Source organism: Myotis nattereri, assembly GCF_964212035.1.
Source record: "Myotis nattereri genome assembly, chromosome: 13".
NCBI lineage: Eukaryota > Metazoa > Chordata > Mammalia > Chiroptera > Vespertilionidae > Myotis > Myotis nattereri.
The window spans coordinates 20577459-20596172 of record NC_138088.1 but is presented as its reverse complement, the minus strand read 5'-3'; the positions used below and the strand labels follow the sequence as shown (position 1 = coordinate 20596172).

Genomic DNA, 18714 nt, shown 5'->3' with positions numbered 1-18714 from the left:
GCCTTCCTCTGGGCTCCTGAGGACTCTCCCTGCTGCGTCAGGGCTAGCCTCTCCCCGGGTCTTCCAGCACCTGCTCCAGCCCCAGGGTCCTGTCCTGGGGAGAGGCTCCTGCAGCCCCCGTCCCAGGTAAAGGGGTGCCCTCTGTCCTCCTGCAGCCCCCGTCCCAGGTAAAGGGGTGCCCTCTGTCCTCCTGCAGCCCCCGTCCCAGGTAAAGGGGTGCCCTCTCCTCCTGCAGCCTGGCCTCCTCACTTGCTGTGGGAACAAGGAAAAATGTCCACTTGGCTTCCCGGGGCTGTCTGGGTTTAATGAGAGACCCGGCCACATCCGCCTCCCCTGCCACCCCAAGCAGATCTGCCTTCGGCACCTTCTCTGCCAACTCTGACATCCAGAGGATGGTGGACCGAGGCCCAACGCAGATGAAGTCCTGCAGCAGCCTGGGCACAGGGTGGCTGTACTCTCCCCTCCCCCACCTGACATTAACCCCTTCTGCAGGAGCCTGGCCCTTAGCTGACCCTTGCATCCCTACCCCTCCTCAGCCTTGAGGCCGCTGTTCCATTTTGGATCCTCCCACAGCCTGTCCCTTCGGAGGATCCCACATCAGTCCGCGTTCTGGTGCCTGTGACGGGTGCCACGCGACCTCCTAAGCCATCGCTACAGCTCTGGGTGTCCCCCTCCTCCCCCCCAGGACAGGTGGCCGCCCCAGGACTGACCGCATGCTCCCTTGGTGTGAGACCAGCCCCTTTATTGGGCAGTGCCGATGCCTGTGCACAGTGATCTTTGTGGAGAACACAGCATTAATCTTGGTTCTTCTGCAGGGACCCTGCGGCATAGAGGGTGAGTTGGCAAGCAGGGGGAGGGCGGGGGTGTGTGCCCTTGGGCCAGGCCTGGAGCTGTCCGGGCGTCGGGACAGTTGGTGGTTTCTGGCTGCCACCTTCTTGCTGTGGAAGTGGGGGTGAGAGTTGTGTTGCTGATTGCAGGCGCCATTTATGTAAAACGGCCGGCATGCTAGTAACAAAGACCATGGCTGCTGTCTATTAAGCGCTTAACCTGTGCTTGGCCTGGTAGTTTATAGGCACCACTTCCGCCATCCTCACCGCACACCGCCACGGGGGGAGGAGGAGCCGACGGTCAGAGTGACTTGTCTGAGGCAACACGGCTGGGGCTCCCTTTGCCTCCTATTTACTCCCCAGTTTTCAATTCCTTTGACTCTTTACCACCATCTCCACTGGGCTGGATCTGAGTTCTTAGATGCTGAGGCAGAGAGGCCTCGGATTGACTCACACCAGGTAGGTGCTGCTTTGCAAAACAAGCACCTTCGGACCTTCTTTTCGCCGGAGAAGAATCAGTGTCTTGTTGGGTGAGTTTTGTTTTGTTTACCCAACATTTATAAACATGTGAGCCGAATGCAGCCAGTCCGGAAGCCTCACACATTTGGATTTCTGGCTTCTCTGGATTTAGAAGATCTGGCAGCAATGAGCTCCCATCACCACATGGCAGCATTTGTCCAGAGCCGATCAGCTACTGTCCTCGTTGGAGACCTATGTCCTCTCATTTGCCACAGTCCCCACTATTCCCTGTTACCCCAGCACTGGAACCCAATGGCCTTTTATCGTCATATTCGCAGTTCTCCTTTTATACTGGGTCCAATTTACACATGATGATGTGTGCCCAGGAAGGCGTCTGAGCTTGCCCCTGGAGTAGATGTGTTAGCTCAGACTGTCTTCTTTGGCTCCTATTGGGTCCCCCGAAGCACTGAGAGGGAAGGCTGGGTCCCCTTAAAGTTAGCATCTGCTGTAGAGTTCCCAGACCCGTCTTGTTTTTCCATCCACGTGTTGAAGGGTGAGGCATGGGCCAGATTTTCACATCTCGTCTCTTGACCTGCTGCTTCTCAGAGGGTGTCAGCCTCACCCTGCAGCCAGGCACAAGGTTTCAGGATTCAGTAGGCACCCCATCTGGGGGCCCCCCAGCCTGCCCACTGGTAGCCTCAGATGGGGCCACATCCCCACTAATGAATAAAGTCTCTTTCGTGTGACACCTGTTGACCCTCCTGGAGAGAGAGGGCGTGTGAGTCAGCTCCATCTTATCCTCCTCGGTTGGCGTGACCCATGGGCAGCAACGGAAAGCAATCCGGAATCCAGAGCGAAACCTGGGGGGGTGGAGGGCAGCTGGAGCAGGGGGTCGGGGGACAGTGACAGGAGCTGTCGTGTGGCTTCCCCCACCTGCAGGAGCCCAGCTCCCCTTGAGGAAAGTCACTGCCTCACTCCCAGGAGCCCTATCTTTAGGAGACACGTCCTTAGATTTGATTTTTTGACATAGCCAGGAGTAATCGGAAGCTAAGTCTGGTGATGGAAGCGGGCGGCCGAGCCGAAGGACACCACTTGTTATGACCAACAGACAAAAAGAAACCAAGTATAAACTATATAGAAACAACAGGTTTTCTTGTCTGGCTTGTTCACTGACTTGTAAAGGAATGTTCATAGGAGTCTTAAAAAATCGGGGCTTTGGCAATGTTGGGTGGACTAAGGGTGCTCTCCCAAGAAAACATACACTTGGAACTATGGAGTTTGGGTACGTTTGCATAAAAAAAACCTCTCTCCTCGGCATCACTGAGATGTAACTAGAGATTCACATACAAGTTGGGGATAAGAGGAAGCCGGCTGGGAGTGGAGGAAATGGGCTGGCGTATAGCGAGCACTGGCCTGCCGGGAGGAAGAGAAATAGATGAGAGCCTGCGTGACTGCCGAGAAGGGGAGAGAACTACTGTCTGTCCCCAGGAACCACACGCTTCCGTGGTCCAGAAGGGCAGGTCTGACTTTCGCTCCTTGCCTTCTGGCTCTACAAGACCCCACGGTGCGGCCCAACACATGCCTTTACCGAGGGAGCTCAGTGGCCTCTGCGCCTCGCACCCACGCTCAGCACGTCCCCGCCTGAGCTAACCATCACCCTCCCACACCCCTTCCGCATTGTCCTCCGCATCTCAGTTCCTGACAACTGACGACTCCATCCCTGTCCTTCCGGTTATTCCGGCCAAGAACCTGGGAGTCATCCTTGATCTCCTCTCGCATGCCACCTCCCCTCCATCCACTCCGTTGGCGTTGCCTTAGCAATATCCAGACTCACCACGTCTCACCCCGGTCTAAGCCCACCGTCCTCGCCTGGATTACTGCGCTAGCCTAACCATCGTCTCCCTCTTTCCCCTGGCCGCGCTGTGGTCTGCTTCCGGCACAGCTGCCAGACTGATTCTTTTCAAAGGGCCGTCAGAGCGTGTCTCCTGGGCTCAGCCCCCCAGGGCTCCCCAGGTCAGAGTACCAGCCAAGTCCTCCCTTTGCCTTGGCTGTTCCCTCTGCCTAGAACTCTTCCCAGATGGTCCGCTCAACCCTCAAATCTTTGCTCAAAAGACTCCTCCAGAAGGCCTACCCTGACCACCCTGTGAAATTGTACCCCATGCCCACTACCTCCCCCAGCCCTTCCTATCCTCCTTACCCGGCTCTCATTTTTTCTCTTTTCTGTAGGACTTACCACCTCATGCCTCATGTACTCACTATGTCTGCTTGTTGTCTGTCCCCCTCACTAGAATGTCAGCTCCCAGAGGAAAGGAGCGTTGTTTCTGTTCACCGGTGTCTCCGAAGTGCCTGGAGCAGTGCCAGGCACACACAGCCCCTTGGTGTCATATTCTCCACAAAGGTCCCTGCCAGGAGCACCGGTGTCATCAAACACTGAATGACTCTGAACTTGTCTCAGGGGAGGTGGCATGCGAGAGGAGATCAAGGATGACTCCCAGGTTCTTGGCCTGAATAACCGGAAGGACAAGGATGGAGTCCCTTGGGGAAGCAGAGCCCTGGCGACAGTCTCCTTGGGTAGCAGACACTGTGTGCTGGTGGCCCCTCATGTGACAGTCCGTCCCCAAGTTCTGCAAGCTGCATGCAAGAGAGATGTGTTGTGTGGGGATAAGATTATAGGTCTTGGAGAGACATGGATGCTGGCTCCATTGCTTGCTGTGTGAGTTTAGGAAAAAAGTCATCTTTTCTGAGACTCAGTTTCCTCATCTGTAAAATGGGAATGAACACCTCCCTCCCTCTATTATCTGCTTACCTTGCAGGAGACAATTGAGGGTTCTGGCACCCACTGAACACTCAAAACACTGTATAGTTTTCTCACGTCCTTCTGGCCTTCCCCAGGTGGGCAGGATGTCTGAACAGCAAAGACCCTAATGGCTTGAGTGGCTTGGACATGTGGGCAGGGAGGTGACAGAAAGGCATGAGCAAAGAGGCCCAGGGCTAACCTTGCCCCTATCACTCTCGGCTAAGGTCAGACTCAGTGTCCACCTCTCAGCTCCTCTGGCCTGACCCCACCTTCGGGGTTCCTGAGGCTGCATGGCCTGCTCTGCAAGCAGGGCTCCTGGGTGCTGGGGTTTCTGCCTGGCCCAGCTCCTCACACCTCTCCAAGTGCCCAGAGCAAATGCCAGCCCGTCTCTGCGGCTCTGCCTCCTCCGCAGCACACAGTGGGGAGGACCAGGGGGAGTCAGGGAGGACTGAGGCAGTGGCTCCATCCTCCCTGGCTGTCTCTGCCAAAGTCACATCCCAGCTGCCCCGAACACCCCTCGAGGGCAGGAAATGCACCGTGATCTTCCCAGGGAGCAGGCTGCCCCTCCGCCAGGCGTGGCTCTGGGTCTCCGATTGTGTGCTCCCCACTGCTTGGTGCTCTCCTCGCCCAGGGACAGTCCTTGGTTCTTCTCATTGCAGGAGCTCTTAAAAGTGCCAGAGCAGCCCTGCCGGCATGGCTCAGTGGTTGAGCGTCGACCTAGTCACGGTTTGATTCCTGGTCAGGGCACAGGCCCAGGTTGTGGGCTCAATCCCCTGTGTGGGGTGTGCAGGAAGCAGCCAATCAATGATTCTCTCTCATCATTGATGTTTCTATCTCTCTTTCTCCATCTTTGAAAACAATAAAAATATATTTTTTAAAAATGTCAGAACAGATGAAGTCTTTTACTTGGCTCCTTCCTTCCTCCCTCTCTGTCTGTCCTTCTGCCTCTCTGCTTCTCCCCTTCCTTCCATCTCTCGGTCCCTCCCTCTCCTTGTTCCAGATGTAACCTCAGAAGAGAGAGCAGGAGCAGGCACATGGTGAGAACAAGGGGGCAAGGCTTTGGGGAGGAGGCGGGCTCACTGTGAGGATGGCAATCCCATGGGGATTAGGGGGCACAAGGACACAGGGCACAGGCTCAAGCTGCTCAGGGAAGGCCAGACAGGGCCCGGCCTTGGGGCCCTGAGGGCGGAGGAGAGGGGCCGGATGAGGACTCACCTGCGGTTGAGGCAGCAGTAGATGATGGGATTGTACATGGTGGAGCTCATGGCCAGCCAGAAGAGCGCCAGGTAGACCTGCTGAATGAACTTGTGGCAGTAGATGTCCTCCTGGAAGTTGCCCAGGATGAAGTAGAGGTGGTAGGGCAGCCAGCAGATGGCAAACGTCACCACCACCACCACCATGGTCTTCACAAACTGTGCGGGGAAAGGCTTAGGTCACTCCTCACCTGGAAGCCTCAAGCCGCCATTCTCCCCGGGGCGGGGTGGGGTGCCCCTCTTGCCAGCCTGGGAAGCCCTCAGCAAGCAGGTCCTGTCTGCCTCGATGGCCTCAGTCCCCTGGGGCACCCGCTGCTCAGACACTCCGGGGCCCTCCGTGTAGGGCTTCTGCTCAGCCTGGTCCCTCCGCCCACCCTGCTGTCTTTCCTTTGAAGTCCTCACTCCCCGAATCTCAACTCAGTGGCCACTTCCTTTAACAGGTGCCCTGGATCCCTTGTGGGGATCTCCTAACCCCATCCTTTGGGAGTCCCTATGCCAGCTATGGGTCTCCAGTCCCGCTGCCCTCCCTGGGGACTGTGTCTGCCACAGCCCTTCTATCCATAGGTATGAGGCTCCAACCTGGGACCCCAGCCTGTGCCCAGGGCCCAGCTGACACACAACCCCTCCCATGGCTGGTTTCAGCAGGTGCCCTTGAGCACGGCCCAGTACCCCATGAGGGATGGAAGACAGGCCGGGCTGGCAAATGGGGACCAGCTCTCCATGCGGAGGAACACCCACATGGTGCCCTATATCCAACCATCTCCCCGAATTGCCCTGAAAATGTCCAAATAGTAGATGAGAAGTCGAGACTTGGACCTGATGCACGATGTGACTAACCTGTCGCCTGCCTGCTTGCCTCACAGGAAGCGGGCAAGGCAAGGATGGCTCTGAGCCCACACCAGGACCTCTGGGGGCCTGCGTGGGAGGGAGGAGGGGGAACACTGGCCCCTCCTTTGGAAACTAAAGGCGGATGATGTGATCGGGAGGCAGCCCAACCTCCCTGATCTCTGCGGGCTGCAGTTCCAGCACCAGAGAATTCTGTGATCCTAGCAAGGAGCCTCCTGTAGTTCTGCGGGGACTTCTTAAATTCAACATTCTGCTGACTCAGCGGTGCAAGATTTTACTGTCATTCTAAGGTGCTTGGAGGTCTCTGGAATTCTGTGGGGCTTCAGGATTTTCCGATTTTCCTAACATTCTGGGAAGTTCCTTTAACGTTGTGTTTAGCTAAAGACCAAGGGCAAGTCGGCCTGCCCTGGAAGAACGAATTCAGGCTCCGGCCAGGACTTGTGGCTCCTGTGCTCTGCGGCGCCCCCCTGAGGGTGGGCCTGGAGCCCAGAAGAGCGGCTTTGGGCCCGCCCCTCCCCATCCAGCCCCCCAACCAGCCCACCTTCTTCTTGGCCTGCAGGTACTGGGAGTTGGCGCCGTGAGCATGGTACCCGGGCACCCCGCGTCTCCACAGCGTGAAGCCGATGACGCTGTAGGCGAAGAACATCACCGAGAGGGGCAGGAAGTAGATGAGGGCGATCACGGCGAGGTGGTACCTGGAGGGAGAGCCAAGGGCCTGGGCACCGGTGGTACGGGGGCGACTTCGGCCTCCGCCAGCCCTCAGTCCCCAGGACCCCGCAGGCGCCCCTGAGCTGCCCTCGGGTCGCCCCTGGCGCGCCCCCCCTCCCCCGCAGGCCTTAGTTTGAGTTAAGGAGGATAAATAAATAAATAAATAAATAAATAAATAAATAAGGCAACGTCAGCCAGCACCTGCCCACAGGGGGCTCTCCGGCTGCAGGAGGGAACCAGTGCTAGCCCTGCGTCCGCCCGTGATAGACAAGCACCAAAAAGGGAGTCAGTGGGAAGGAAGAAGTTAACCAAGTCATACATTTGTTTAAAACTTAAAATGTCATTAAGCGCAAAGGAGGAAGTAAACTTACTTATCCGCCCCCATCGCTGCTCACAATTCGGAATCTCTCCTTCCAGAACCACATGTGTGTACAAGGGGTGCCTGAATCGTGGGTGTGCTCCAGCCCCAGGGAGCAGGTGCTCGTACCCTGCCTTCCACTGCCCCTTCTCAGGGAGGGGAGGCCGGTGATAACGTGGGGAACACCGCCGCCCAGTGGCCAGTCCCGGGATAGTCTGCTCTCCATCCCTCCCGGAGCCAGAAAATGGGAACCCGCCACTACGGACCGGCTTTGCAGCAGGGAGTCCTTCTGAGAAGGTGGGGTGCAGGGTCGGGATGAGACCCCGGGCAGGGCCTGCCCTCGAAACTCAACAGTCCCCAGGGACAGGCTTCTCAGAGGAAGGGCGCCTTCACCAATACTGAGGGCACAGCGCCGCCCTCTTCTGGCGGGTGCCGGGGCAGATGGGGACCAGGAAGGGGCGGTGTTGGAGGGCAGGTGTTAGAGGAGGCAGGAACGGGGCTGTGTTGCATGGTGACCTGGCAGCCCTCAGCTCAGATCCTCATGCTTCGGGCAGCTGGGTCCCTGTCGGACTAAACCTGCCACGTCCAGGTTTGTGGTCGTTTGTCCCCTATTTATGCCGCCACATACTGAGGCGCCACTTCCGTGACAGGCATGGTGCTGGGGCTTCTGGGCATTTTCTCCTATGTGCTCACAGCAGCCCTTGGACAAGGTCCTTCCACTAATAATCCCCATTTGAGAGAGAAGGAGCCAAAGACTCAGAGAGGATAAGTGACTACGAAGGGTCTTGCAGCAGCAGGGACAGAGTAGGACTCCAAGCCCTCAACCAGCTCTTCATCCTCTACAACCGACCATGCCACGCTGGGCGTCAGGAAGCCACGCCATGAGGACTAGGCATATGGAGGCCCAGAGGGGAAGGCTTACCCGGGACACACAGCAGCTGGACCGCCCTGAGGTTGGTTTACGCCCCCCCCCTCCCAGAGCCCTTGGTACCCACCTCAGCACAGGCAGGCACCAGGCATCCCCCAAAAACATCCAGGCTGCATCCCCTGCCCTTCCTTCTGACCCGTGTGGCCCGAGCTTTGACAGTGCCCTCCCCCAAACACAGACCTACACACACATTCCTGACCGTACCTGTGTGCACACACGCCCACAAGCACACCCACATACCTATACACACACAAATGCTCACAGACATGAGTGGGGCAGCGCACCTGCACACGCAGTGTCACATGCACATGTGCACGCATCCATATTCTCGTTTAAGGGCACACACCCTGAAGGGGCAGAGTGGGGCCGGGGGGAGACTGGGCTCTGAGGCAGGACCACCTGGGTTTAGCTCCTTCCTTCACCACTTACTAGCTGAATGGTCTGGGCACATTACTTAGTTTATTTATTTATTTTTATTTTTTAAAAAATATATTTTATTGATTGTTTCCAGAGAGGAAGGGAGAGAAATAGAGAGTTAGAAACATCGATGAGAGAGAAACATCGATCAGCTGCCTCCTGCACACTCCCTACTGGGGATGTGCCCGCAACCAAGGTGCATGCCCTTGACTGGAATCGAACCCGGGACCCTTCAGTCCGCAGTCCGACGCTCTATCCACTGAGCCAAACTGGTTAGGGCTCATTACTTAGTTTATTAGTACCTCAGTTTCCTCATCTGAAAAATGGGAATAATAATACATATCCCATAATATTAAGGGAAGTAGATGAGTTCATATATGTAATATACTTAGAACAAGCCTGACACTTAGTACTTGATGTTACTTGTAGTATACATGTGTACTCACATAATCCCAAGTACACTTGCAGACACATGTGTACCCACATGCACACCCTACACATGTGTACATGCATGGATGTACAAACACAAGCACACACATTGGCAGGTGTATGCACTTGTACACACACCCACGCTTCCCCCACCCCCAGGCCTTACCAGAGGAGCACCTTGCCACCGTTGTCTTCGGGCCAGGCCACTACGCACTTGGTGGCTCCCTGGTCCATGATGATGGTGGAGTAGAAACACTGGGGAAAGGCAAGGGCCAGGGCCACCAGCCAGATGCCAGCAATAACCGCTCTGGTGCCAGGGGCTGAGAGCCGTGGCTGGAAGGGGTGGACGATGGCTATATACCTGTGAACAAGGGACAGTATAAGCAGTGGGCGCCTTCCTGTCACACCAGCCCCTCCTGCTCCCCACTGCAGGCCCACACCCTCGAGCCCCGTTCCCCACATGCTGCTGGTGACCTGCAGAGAGCCCGTGGGGCTGCTGGCTTTCCCACAGCCACCTGGCACACCGTGGCCTAAACCCCAGCCCAGACCCCCAGTACACGCCTCCCTCTGAGAATGGACTTGCTCTCCGTGGCCACAAGAGAGCAGTGTGGCCATTTTGGAAGTCCATCTCCAGACATTTGTCTGAAGCTCAGCCCTAGGCCAGTCCCTCTTCTGCTCAGAAACCTGAGCAGAGCCAACAGTCCCCTGGACAGAGCCCACAGTAGCGCTGCCGCCAGCGTTCTGCAATGGTGGAAACGCTCTCTGTATGCACTGTCTTGTTTGGGCAGTTTTAATGAATTAGAACTTAAATAGGCACATACGGCCACAGCTCCGTTATCAGACAGCACAGGCCCAAACCTTTAAACGCGGCATTCAATGCCCTCTGCACGTGGCCAGTGCACTGTCCAGCCTCCTGTATCACTGTTTCCCACACCTTCCCTGGTTCACTCTGGTTGTGGAACAGCCTGCCTGTGTGACCCTCTGCGGGTATAGCACACAGGATTACGAAGACAATCAGTTACACTGAAATACCATCATTAAAATATACAATAAAGTTGGGGCATAGTAATGTGTCCGCTTCTTTATCCATCCACTAAACAACAAGATCTACCAGCAGGTCTGGAAACTATGGCGATTTTGAAGTAGTGATTGATGAGTGTAGGCGATACTTTGAGATTTCTGCACAACAGAAGTACCCGCGATACCGGTATCTGCGGGTGACAGTCCCAGGCCCTGCTGGAGTCCCAGCGAACCGTGGTGTGCTGCCTATATTGGTAACTGCGACCGCCCTCCAAATTCATGACCCCTCATTTCGCTCACAGTCCACGGTCACAGCTGGTGCACCTCTGGACTAGATGACTATTGACCCAGCCCTGCCCACCCTGTGACACTGACTTCTCCCTTGACTGTGGCCTGGCCCCGGGCCAGACCTACCCCTCCACAGCCCGGACCCAGGCCGAGTACCTTAGCAGGAGGGCTAGGCCATGTTCCTCAAGGTTCATCTTTTTTTTTTTTTTTTTAAACCCTTCCGTATTTTAAAAAATAAATATATTACTTTCTGATTTCAGAGAGGAAGGGAGAGGGAGAGAGAGATAGAAACGTCAATGATGGCAGTGCCCTCCGCGGTCCCGGATCTGCCTCTTGCTTCAACAGTGTTTGGACGGAACAGACCCAGGGACGCCCCTTCTTCCAGCCTCTGGTCACCCTCCTGCTTCTTACCAGTCACCACCGTCAGAAGCACCTCCGGGACCAGCCAGCACACCGTTTTGTTTGTTTGTTTTTCCTACTGTAACTCCTTATTGCCGAGCAACCATGAGCTCCCAAACTCGTCAGGATTATTCCACCGAGGAGGAGGCTGTGGTCCACCGCCTGGCCAGCCTGCCTCTGCGGCCCCCACACCGCCCTCTCCCTGGGCTTCTATTTTGGCTACAACGGTGTAACTCTGGGGGCGGGGTGGGGGGGGGACGGCGGGGGCCACTCCTTCCCCCGAGGTGGCGGAGGAGAAGCACGAGGGCCCTGAGCTCTCTTAAAGCTGCAAAGCAGCGTGGAGGCCGCATTCTCCTCCAGGACGCCCTGAAGCCGCCCAAAGTGAGCGGGCAAAACTCAGGACGCCATGGAGCCGCCCTGGCCTTGGCGAGGAACCGGAACCAGGCCCTTTGGATCTTCAGGCCCTGGTTCTACCCGCACAGACCCCTGTGACTTCCTGCAGAAACACTTCTGGGGTGAGGAGGTGAGGCTCATCAAGAAATGGGCGACACCTGATTCACCTCTGCAGGCTTGCCGCCCCCAGGCTGGGCTGGGCGAGGGTCTCTTCGAACGGCTCACCCTCAAGCACAACTAGGAGCCTTTGGAGCCCAGAGACCTTTGAGGGGCCCTCTGCATCCCCTGGTGTCTGGCTTTAACCTGAGCCTCTCCCCAAAACTATTAGCCATTCTTTTAACACCCTGAAGCCCTCTCCCGTGCATTGGACCAAATAAAACAATAAAGTTTTTTTGCAGCCAAAAAATAAAAAAAGAAAAGAAAAGAAAGAAAGAACAAGAAAAAGAAATCAATGATGAGAATCATTGATCGGCTGCCTCCTGCACGCCCCCTACTGGGTGTCGAGCCCACAATCCAGGCATGGGCCTCAAACAAGAATTGAACTGTGACCTCCTGGTTCATGAGTTGATGCTCAACCACGGAGCCACACTGGCTGGGTCCTCAAGGTTCTTGAGGATTCTGCACCCCCATCGACGATGCAGGTGACCAGAGTCAGCGGGTGGGCTTCGGTGTCCTTCCTGCTCTAGGAGGTGGGGTGGGAGAGGAGGGCTTTTCTTCGTGGTCTATTACAGAGGAGCGGCCTGGGGCAGTAGGACCGGCCTCATGTGTTATTTATTACTTATTTATTTGTTATTTATTATTTACTTGGCCCTTGCCCTGAGCTGTATGCCTTGAGGTCTGGGGCATGAAGTGAGCAGCCGACTGTGCCCAAGACCATTTCCGCCCCGTCTTGGTGAGGACTCCTCCTTGCTGCCCCTCACGCCCCCCCCCCCCCCCCCGGCATGCTCCTGCCACGGGCTGTGGCTGCTGCTGGGCCTGCTGCCTGGAACATTCCTTCCCAGAGCCCGGGAGGCTCTTCTCTCGCCTCCCTTCTGTCTGCTCAAATCCTACCCTCACCACGAGTCCAGTTCTGACGCCCCGTCTAACAGTACAACCTGCCCCCACCCCAACACACACACCCTAGCACCTCGGGTTCCCTTTCCCCTTCCTAACATTCCCCATAGCCCTGCTGGAGTCCCGGCGAACTGGGACTCCACATGCCGTAGATAATTTATTTATGCATGCATTTATTATTTAACTTCTCACCAGGGCAGGCATTTTTCTCTGTTCTCCCCGCCTCCCTTCAATGCCCAGAACAGTATCTCTACATAGTAGGCATCGAACGTAGGAATGACTGAAGAAATGAATGGACAAGTCTCCACTCTTACCACCCTGACCGGAGCCACCCTCCTCTCTCACCTGCATTACTATTCAACAGCCTCCTGCCTGGTCTCCGGGAAGTTTTAAAAAGGAAGTTTTTATGAGGTCATGATTTGGGGACTATTGTCTCCTATTGCTGTGCAGTGGGGCCCTGACTTACGAGTGTCCCGACTAACGAGTTTTTTGAGATACCAGCTGTCTCTCTGCCGATTTTTTGCATTGAGTTGATAGAGTAATTTGAGTTAATGAGCTCCTTAACGAGCTCGGTCTCAGAACGAATTAAACTCATAAGTCAAGGCCCCACTGTATATTCCCAATGCCTGAAATAGAGGACACACTCAAAATACTTGTTGAGTAAAAGGAAGAAAATCTTAGTGGGACTTTCAGTTATATCTGGGAGGTGTTTAGGGTCTTTTTTGTGGTGGTAGTGGTGTGTGTGTCTGGGTTCCGGTCACCCGGTCCTGCCCTTGACTTGCTGGATGACCGCAGGGGATCCTGTACATCTCTCTAGCCTCAGTTTCCTTGGATGAAAAATTAGAACGTGTGTCTAGACCAGCGGTTCTCAACCTGTGGGTCGCGACCCCTTTGGGGGTCGAACGACCCTTTCACAGGGGTCGCCGAAGACCATAGGAAAACACACATATAATTACATATTGTTTTTGTGATTAATCACTATGCTTTAATTATGTTCAATTTGTAACAATGAAAATACATCCTGCATATCAGATATTTACATTACGATTCATAACAGTAGTAACATTACAGTGATGAAGTAGCAACGAAAATAATTTTATGGTTGGGGGTCACCACAACATGAGGAGCTGTATTAAAGGGTCGCGGCATTAGGAAGGTTGAGAACCACTGATCTAGATGAATGGTCTTAAAACTTCCTTTTTGTTGTTAATTAGTAGAAACAAATTTGTCAAATGAAGTCTTCAGAGAAACTAGAATAAAACAGCCAAGAGCAGAGAAGTGAGCTGCTGTAGGTGAGAGGTTGCCGGGGTAGTTGGGTTGGGCTGGGGGACCATGAGCCGCATCAAACCGTCCTGACGAGGCATCTGTGCCTCCGAGGGTCCAGGCTCCCACCCTGCCTCCCACACTTTCCTCTGTTTCTTTTTGTTTGTCTCAACCACAGTCCCCCTCTGCATTCACACCGGGCCCTGCTTGCCCCAGCGCCCGCTTTACAAGGATCTCGTATCTGCCCACTGATCACTCCTCCATCCCTCCCCGAGCCCTTCAGCAGAAGTCAGCCTGCAGCCCCTGACAGCAGCCACGGGACAATAATGGTCTCCGTGTAATGATATGCTAACTGCATGCAATATTAACCCCCTCCTCTTCCAATCTCTCTAGGAATAGTTAAACCGTATGAGCAATTTCCTTGTAACAGCAAAAGACAGACCCCACAGCGAAGAGCAACTGCAGAATAGAACACTCCAGAAAGTTCCTTAAACACTGCCACTCTTGCCCTGCCTTGAACAACCATCTGGTGTGAAGTTCTCCCTGAGTGTAGCCTTCACCGCACCTGCTTCAGCCCCACAGTCCCCTGCCTTCCCGAAGCGTAGGTTTGGATCATGACCAGGTTGGAAGGCAAGTCCCTGGGTTCAGTCACCAGCCCCGTCTGAGCCCCAGCAGCGTGAGCCGGCTCCCCCCAGCTTCTCCCAACCCCCTCCGCCTCTTGCCTGTCTGCGGCGATGGCGGTCATGGAGTAGATGCTGACGAACATGACCGTGACGGGGAAGAGGTTCTGGAAATAGCAGAAGGCGCGGCCGAAGTACCAGATGTTGTGGCTGGCGTAGACGAAGTTGAAGACAGCGTTGAAGGCGGCCATGCAGAGGTCGGCCAGGGCCAGGTTGACAATGAAGTAGTTGGTGACCGTGCGCATCCTCTGATGGGCCAGGATGATCCAGATGACCGTGGCGTTGCCCGTCACGGCCACCAGCACGAGGACCAGGTAGGCCGCAGCCCACAGTGCCAGCTGCCAGCCGGGCATGGAGAAGGTGGTGATGCCCGTGGTGTTGCTTTCAAGGCCAGAGGAGATGTTGGCATCAGTCTCCACAGTACAGGTCCCCATGGCTGCCTCTGGGTCTGGCTCCTCAGCTCCTTCCGCAGCCTGGTGCCCTACCCGGATATGCCATCGGAGAGAAATCCTCTGGGCGTGAGTATATGGGGGAGAGAGAAGTAGGTGCAAACCCAGGCACGTCAGGGAAAGCAGGGCTCACTCCCAAGTCTCAAGCAGAGATGAGTCCGGCTGAGGGAGAGCTGGTTCCAGGGCCATTGGCATTTCAGCTCCCCGTGTCCTGGCCAGACTTCTGCAATGGCACCTGGAACTCGAGCGTCCGAGACACGGCTTCAGAGCAGGCTATGTCCTTGCAAATGATCATCAGTCACCGCCTCACTGCAGAGATGGAAAAACAGATTCCAAGAGGGGAGGTGGCCATGTGACCAGCCCAAGTCACTCAGTATGTTGGTGACAAGCCAGGACGAAAACCCAAGTTCCCCCCTAATATTATTCAGGAACCGGCCTGAGTCAGATGAGCACACAGCAGCAGTCTTCGATTCCACAGGTCAGCCGCTGTCCCCCCAGGCTTTGGGGTGCAGGCCGGGCTGCCAGCCCGCGGACCGCCGCCTTCCCCGCTGCTCCCCCGTGTGGGGCGGCCGAGGGCCTTGGCAGAGGTGCTGCCTGCTCATGAGATGGGGCTCTGGCTCCCGCCCCTCGTCCCAACCCTGCGTGGATGGCCCAGCCCTGTCTCTTGAGGAAACATTCAGGACTGGTTGCCAGGCAGGGAGAAGTGGGGGTGGCGGGGCGGGGGCTGGCATGAAGGGCACAGGCCTCGGTGGGGTGTTTATATTCAGCCCAGGCGAGGAGCTACATGTCGAACGTGATTAGGAGCACGTACTTGGGAGCCAGACTGGGTGAGAGTCAGCCCCAGTGATGCCAGGCAAGTCTCTTAACTTCTGGGAACGTTGGCTTTCCCGGCTGAAAAGGATCGGGGGAAAGCGTCCACCTCGCGGCACACAGCCGGTCCTTGAATAATGTTATTTTGTTCCGTGTTGTTTCATCATAACATTAATGAGACGCCGTAGGAGTTTAACTCTGTTTATATCAGTTAGCTTACGGTAAAGCTGGTTTTATCATGCATCGTTTTGCTTAACGTCGCAGAAACTATCGATGATGTTAAATGAAGACTATTGTCTTTGTGAGTTTTAAATGAGATACTGTGTGTAAAGTCTGTTTAGCATAGGGGCCACCCCCCTACTCCCCCCTCAAAAGCTCGGGGCTCTGCAGGAAGGAGAAGACAGAACCCAAAGCATTTCTAACCAGCTCCTAGGTGATGCTAATGCTGCTGCCCCGCGACCTCAGTGAACCCCTCTCAGAGGACGGAGGACAAGGCCAGGGCTCGCTGCCTCTCCCGTGAGTCCCGGAAGGACAGGCTGGGGCTGCTCTGGGTTTGCCCACGGGAATCTGCTCTGGGCTGTTGACTGTGTGCACGTGTGGGCGCTGAGCAGGGCAGCTAACTCCCAGGCAGCCGGAATTTGTCTGCTCACATACACCTGGGAGGCGGGGAGCGTTCCCTCATTACGCAGAGGCGAGCTCTCTCACTAGCTCCGGCGGCCTTGCTGTGCTGAGCGTGCGCTTGTGTCCTGGAATCCAGCCCTGCGCCTTGGGGAGGGTCTGCTCCCCGGTAGTCACGGGGCTCTTGGGACTCCTGCCCTCCCCGCGTCAGCTCCAGGCACAGCTGGCCCAGTCCTGGCCAGGCCAACGGGGCAGAGGCCTGTCCCTCTCTGGAGAAAGCCACCAGCCTCTGTTTGGACGTCTGTCCTGGTCGAGGGGCCTCTGCCTTTGATCCTCTCGTCTGGCGGCAGCAGCGGCATCCACAGCCCTGGGGCTTATCTGTGTCTCCTGCTCTGCGGCCAGGGCTCTGAGGCAGACCGTGTGGGAGCAGGATGTAGCAAAGGCAACCTCTCTCTTCGCTGGTCCGCCTCCTGCTCCCAGGTAGCTGAATTTGTTGAGCTTCAGGTGCCAGCACACTGCAGGGCTGGCACCCTCATGAGCGTGTCGCCAGTCACAGAAGCCCATAATAGTACAAATTCCCCATCATCCTGCCACTGCCATTGCATATGTCACCGGGGTTCTATTTGGAGCCATTAAACCTAAGAGCTATTATTCCCCCTTAAGCCATGTGTGCTTGTAGCTTTCCAGCTGTGTGCTGGTTGCTTTACCGAAGGTGAGGGTGGGGGGCCTCCCTGGACAAAGGGGTTACTTACTGATCAGCCTTGCTGCTTGGGGTGGACCTGCTGAGCCCATCGCTATACGACGCTCTTGAAGGCTAGTCTTTGTTAAAAGAGAGAAAAAAGTCTGAATTCCTTTAGCTCCTGTGGGCACATGAAGACGCTGGTTTGCTCATGGAGGTTTGTGTGTGGGATGGCCCTTCCACCAGGAAGTGGAGGGGGAAGGGCTGGCCCTTGGTTCTGCCGGGATTGGATGAGCTGATGGCACACAGGGAGCTTCTAGGGCAGTGGTTCTCTACCTTGGCTGCACATTAGAATCACCTGGGAGTCTTTTTAAAATCCTGATTTCTGGGCCTCATCTTCCGGAAATTCTGTTTCTTTGTTACTAATGTTGTGGCCCCACCCCCTAACAAAGAAACAGAATTTCCGGAGGATGAGGCCCAGAAATGAGGATTTTAAAAAGATTCCCAGGTGGTTCTATGTGCAGCCAAGGTTGAGAACCACTGCTCGGAAGTGCCCCTGACTCAGAGCTTAGCGTGCAAGCTGTTTGTCAGGGATCCTCACCTGGGGAAGGGAGGAGGAAGCAGGAGTGGGCGGAGGAGGAAGTTGAGTTATGATGCAGTAAAGGGAGCCTTGGACAGCCCGTGGGACGCTCTGGACAAGAATTTTCCTTTAGAGTCACCCGGTGTTGGGCAAAGGTGGCCAGGCCTTACACTTCCACATGGATCACTGGGTGTGGGCTGCCCCGAGAAGGGGTGTGGCCTGGCACAGCGCAGCTCTCTGAGCTGAGACAATGGCTGAAGGAGGGGAGAGCGGAGCACTGTCTGCCTCGGGCTCTCCAGCATCCTGTGGGGAGCCCGGGAGCCCAGGTCAGTGTGCACCGGGCCGAGCAGCAGCCTCCGGGACATGGGTGTGAGCTGCCCGTGCTCCTCGCGATCTATGTTCTTGTGTCTCTTGGGCTGGAGGCCTGAGACTGGAGTTGAGAGCGGAGCTGTCTTTTTCAGGGGTTTGGAGGAGGAGAAGGTGGAGCAGCTGCAGGGGTGAGGGAAGGAGACGGAGGGAAGAGGGGCTCCAGGAAGGCGTGTAGACTGGGTGCTTCTGCAGAGGTGTCTGAGGGAGGGCACTGCGGGGCCTGGGCCACTCGGTCGTGACTTCAGAGAGTCACACAGCATCTCGGGCACTAGGCTGGGGAGGGCTGTGGGTCTCGTAGCCACCACATGGCTCCCTTGGACTGGGCAGCATGAGGACCACGACAACACAGGGAGCTTGTTATTCAGCTAAGGGAATCGGGTGGAAGGATCAGTCTTCATTCCTGCTTTTTAAAGGGTTAAAATGTCCCTTCCTTCATGAAATAATGGTGATGGCAGATGGGAGTTGGTCTGGTTTTCCTTTTCCTCTAAAATTGCTTACTGACTGGAATAAAAAGTTGGTGACGCACAGGGTACCCTCCGTTAGGTTTTTGATATGCGATTGGTCCATGAAATTCAAGGACCCAGGAGCCCCAATCTAGTGCCTCATTTGGAGAAGAGGAGGGGGAGCCCCTCAGGGTGAAATGCCCGCCTGCCCAGGAGGTGAGGCCATGCCCCTGATCGCTTCCCTCTGTCCTCCGCGGCCTTTACTGGTCTGTCTGCCTCCTCTCTCTTGGGACCCATCAAAGCCACCTCCCTGGATAGGGAGCTCCTCAGGGCCTGGACTGTGACTTGTTTATGTCTGGTGCCCAGGAGAGCTGCCAGCACACCACGAGTGCCCTATAAATGTGGGTTGATTGAAAATGAATAACATTTAAAATATGACTCAGGGGTGAGGGACAGGGACTCTTATACATAGAACAGATATTATAGATCCATATAGCTACTTACGTCTGTATCTGACACAGACGGATGTGGAAGCCTTAAACTAATGAGACCAGCACTAATGATGGGATTTCAGGCAACTCTGAGTAGGCAGGGCAGTATAATGCCTGGCACATTGGCACATAGTAGATGCTCAATAAATGCCAGGTG

At 55.6% G+C, this 18714-nt stretch overlaps 1 protein-coding gene across 1 annotated transcript; it reads right to left on the bottom strand.

The window, feature by feature from the left end:
• Window positions 1–1929: 1929 nt before the first annotated feature.
• Window positions 1930–14552, bottom strand: TACR2 (tachykinin receptor 2; the record flags this gene model as incomplete). Its single annotated transcript, XM_081105197.1, has 5 exons — window positions 1930–2146; window positions 5299–5495; window positions 6724–6877; window positions 9189–9383; window positions 14161–14552. The coding sequence occupies 5 exons, from the start codon at window positions 14550–14552 to the stop codon at window positions 1930–1932; spliced, it is 1155 nt and encodes a 384-aa protein (XP_080961323.1).
• Between the last annotated feature and the right edge of the window lie 4162 nt (window positions 14553–18714).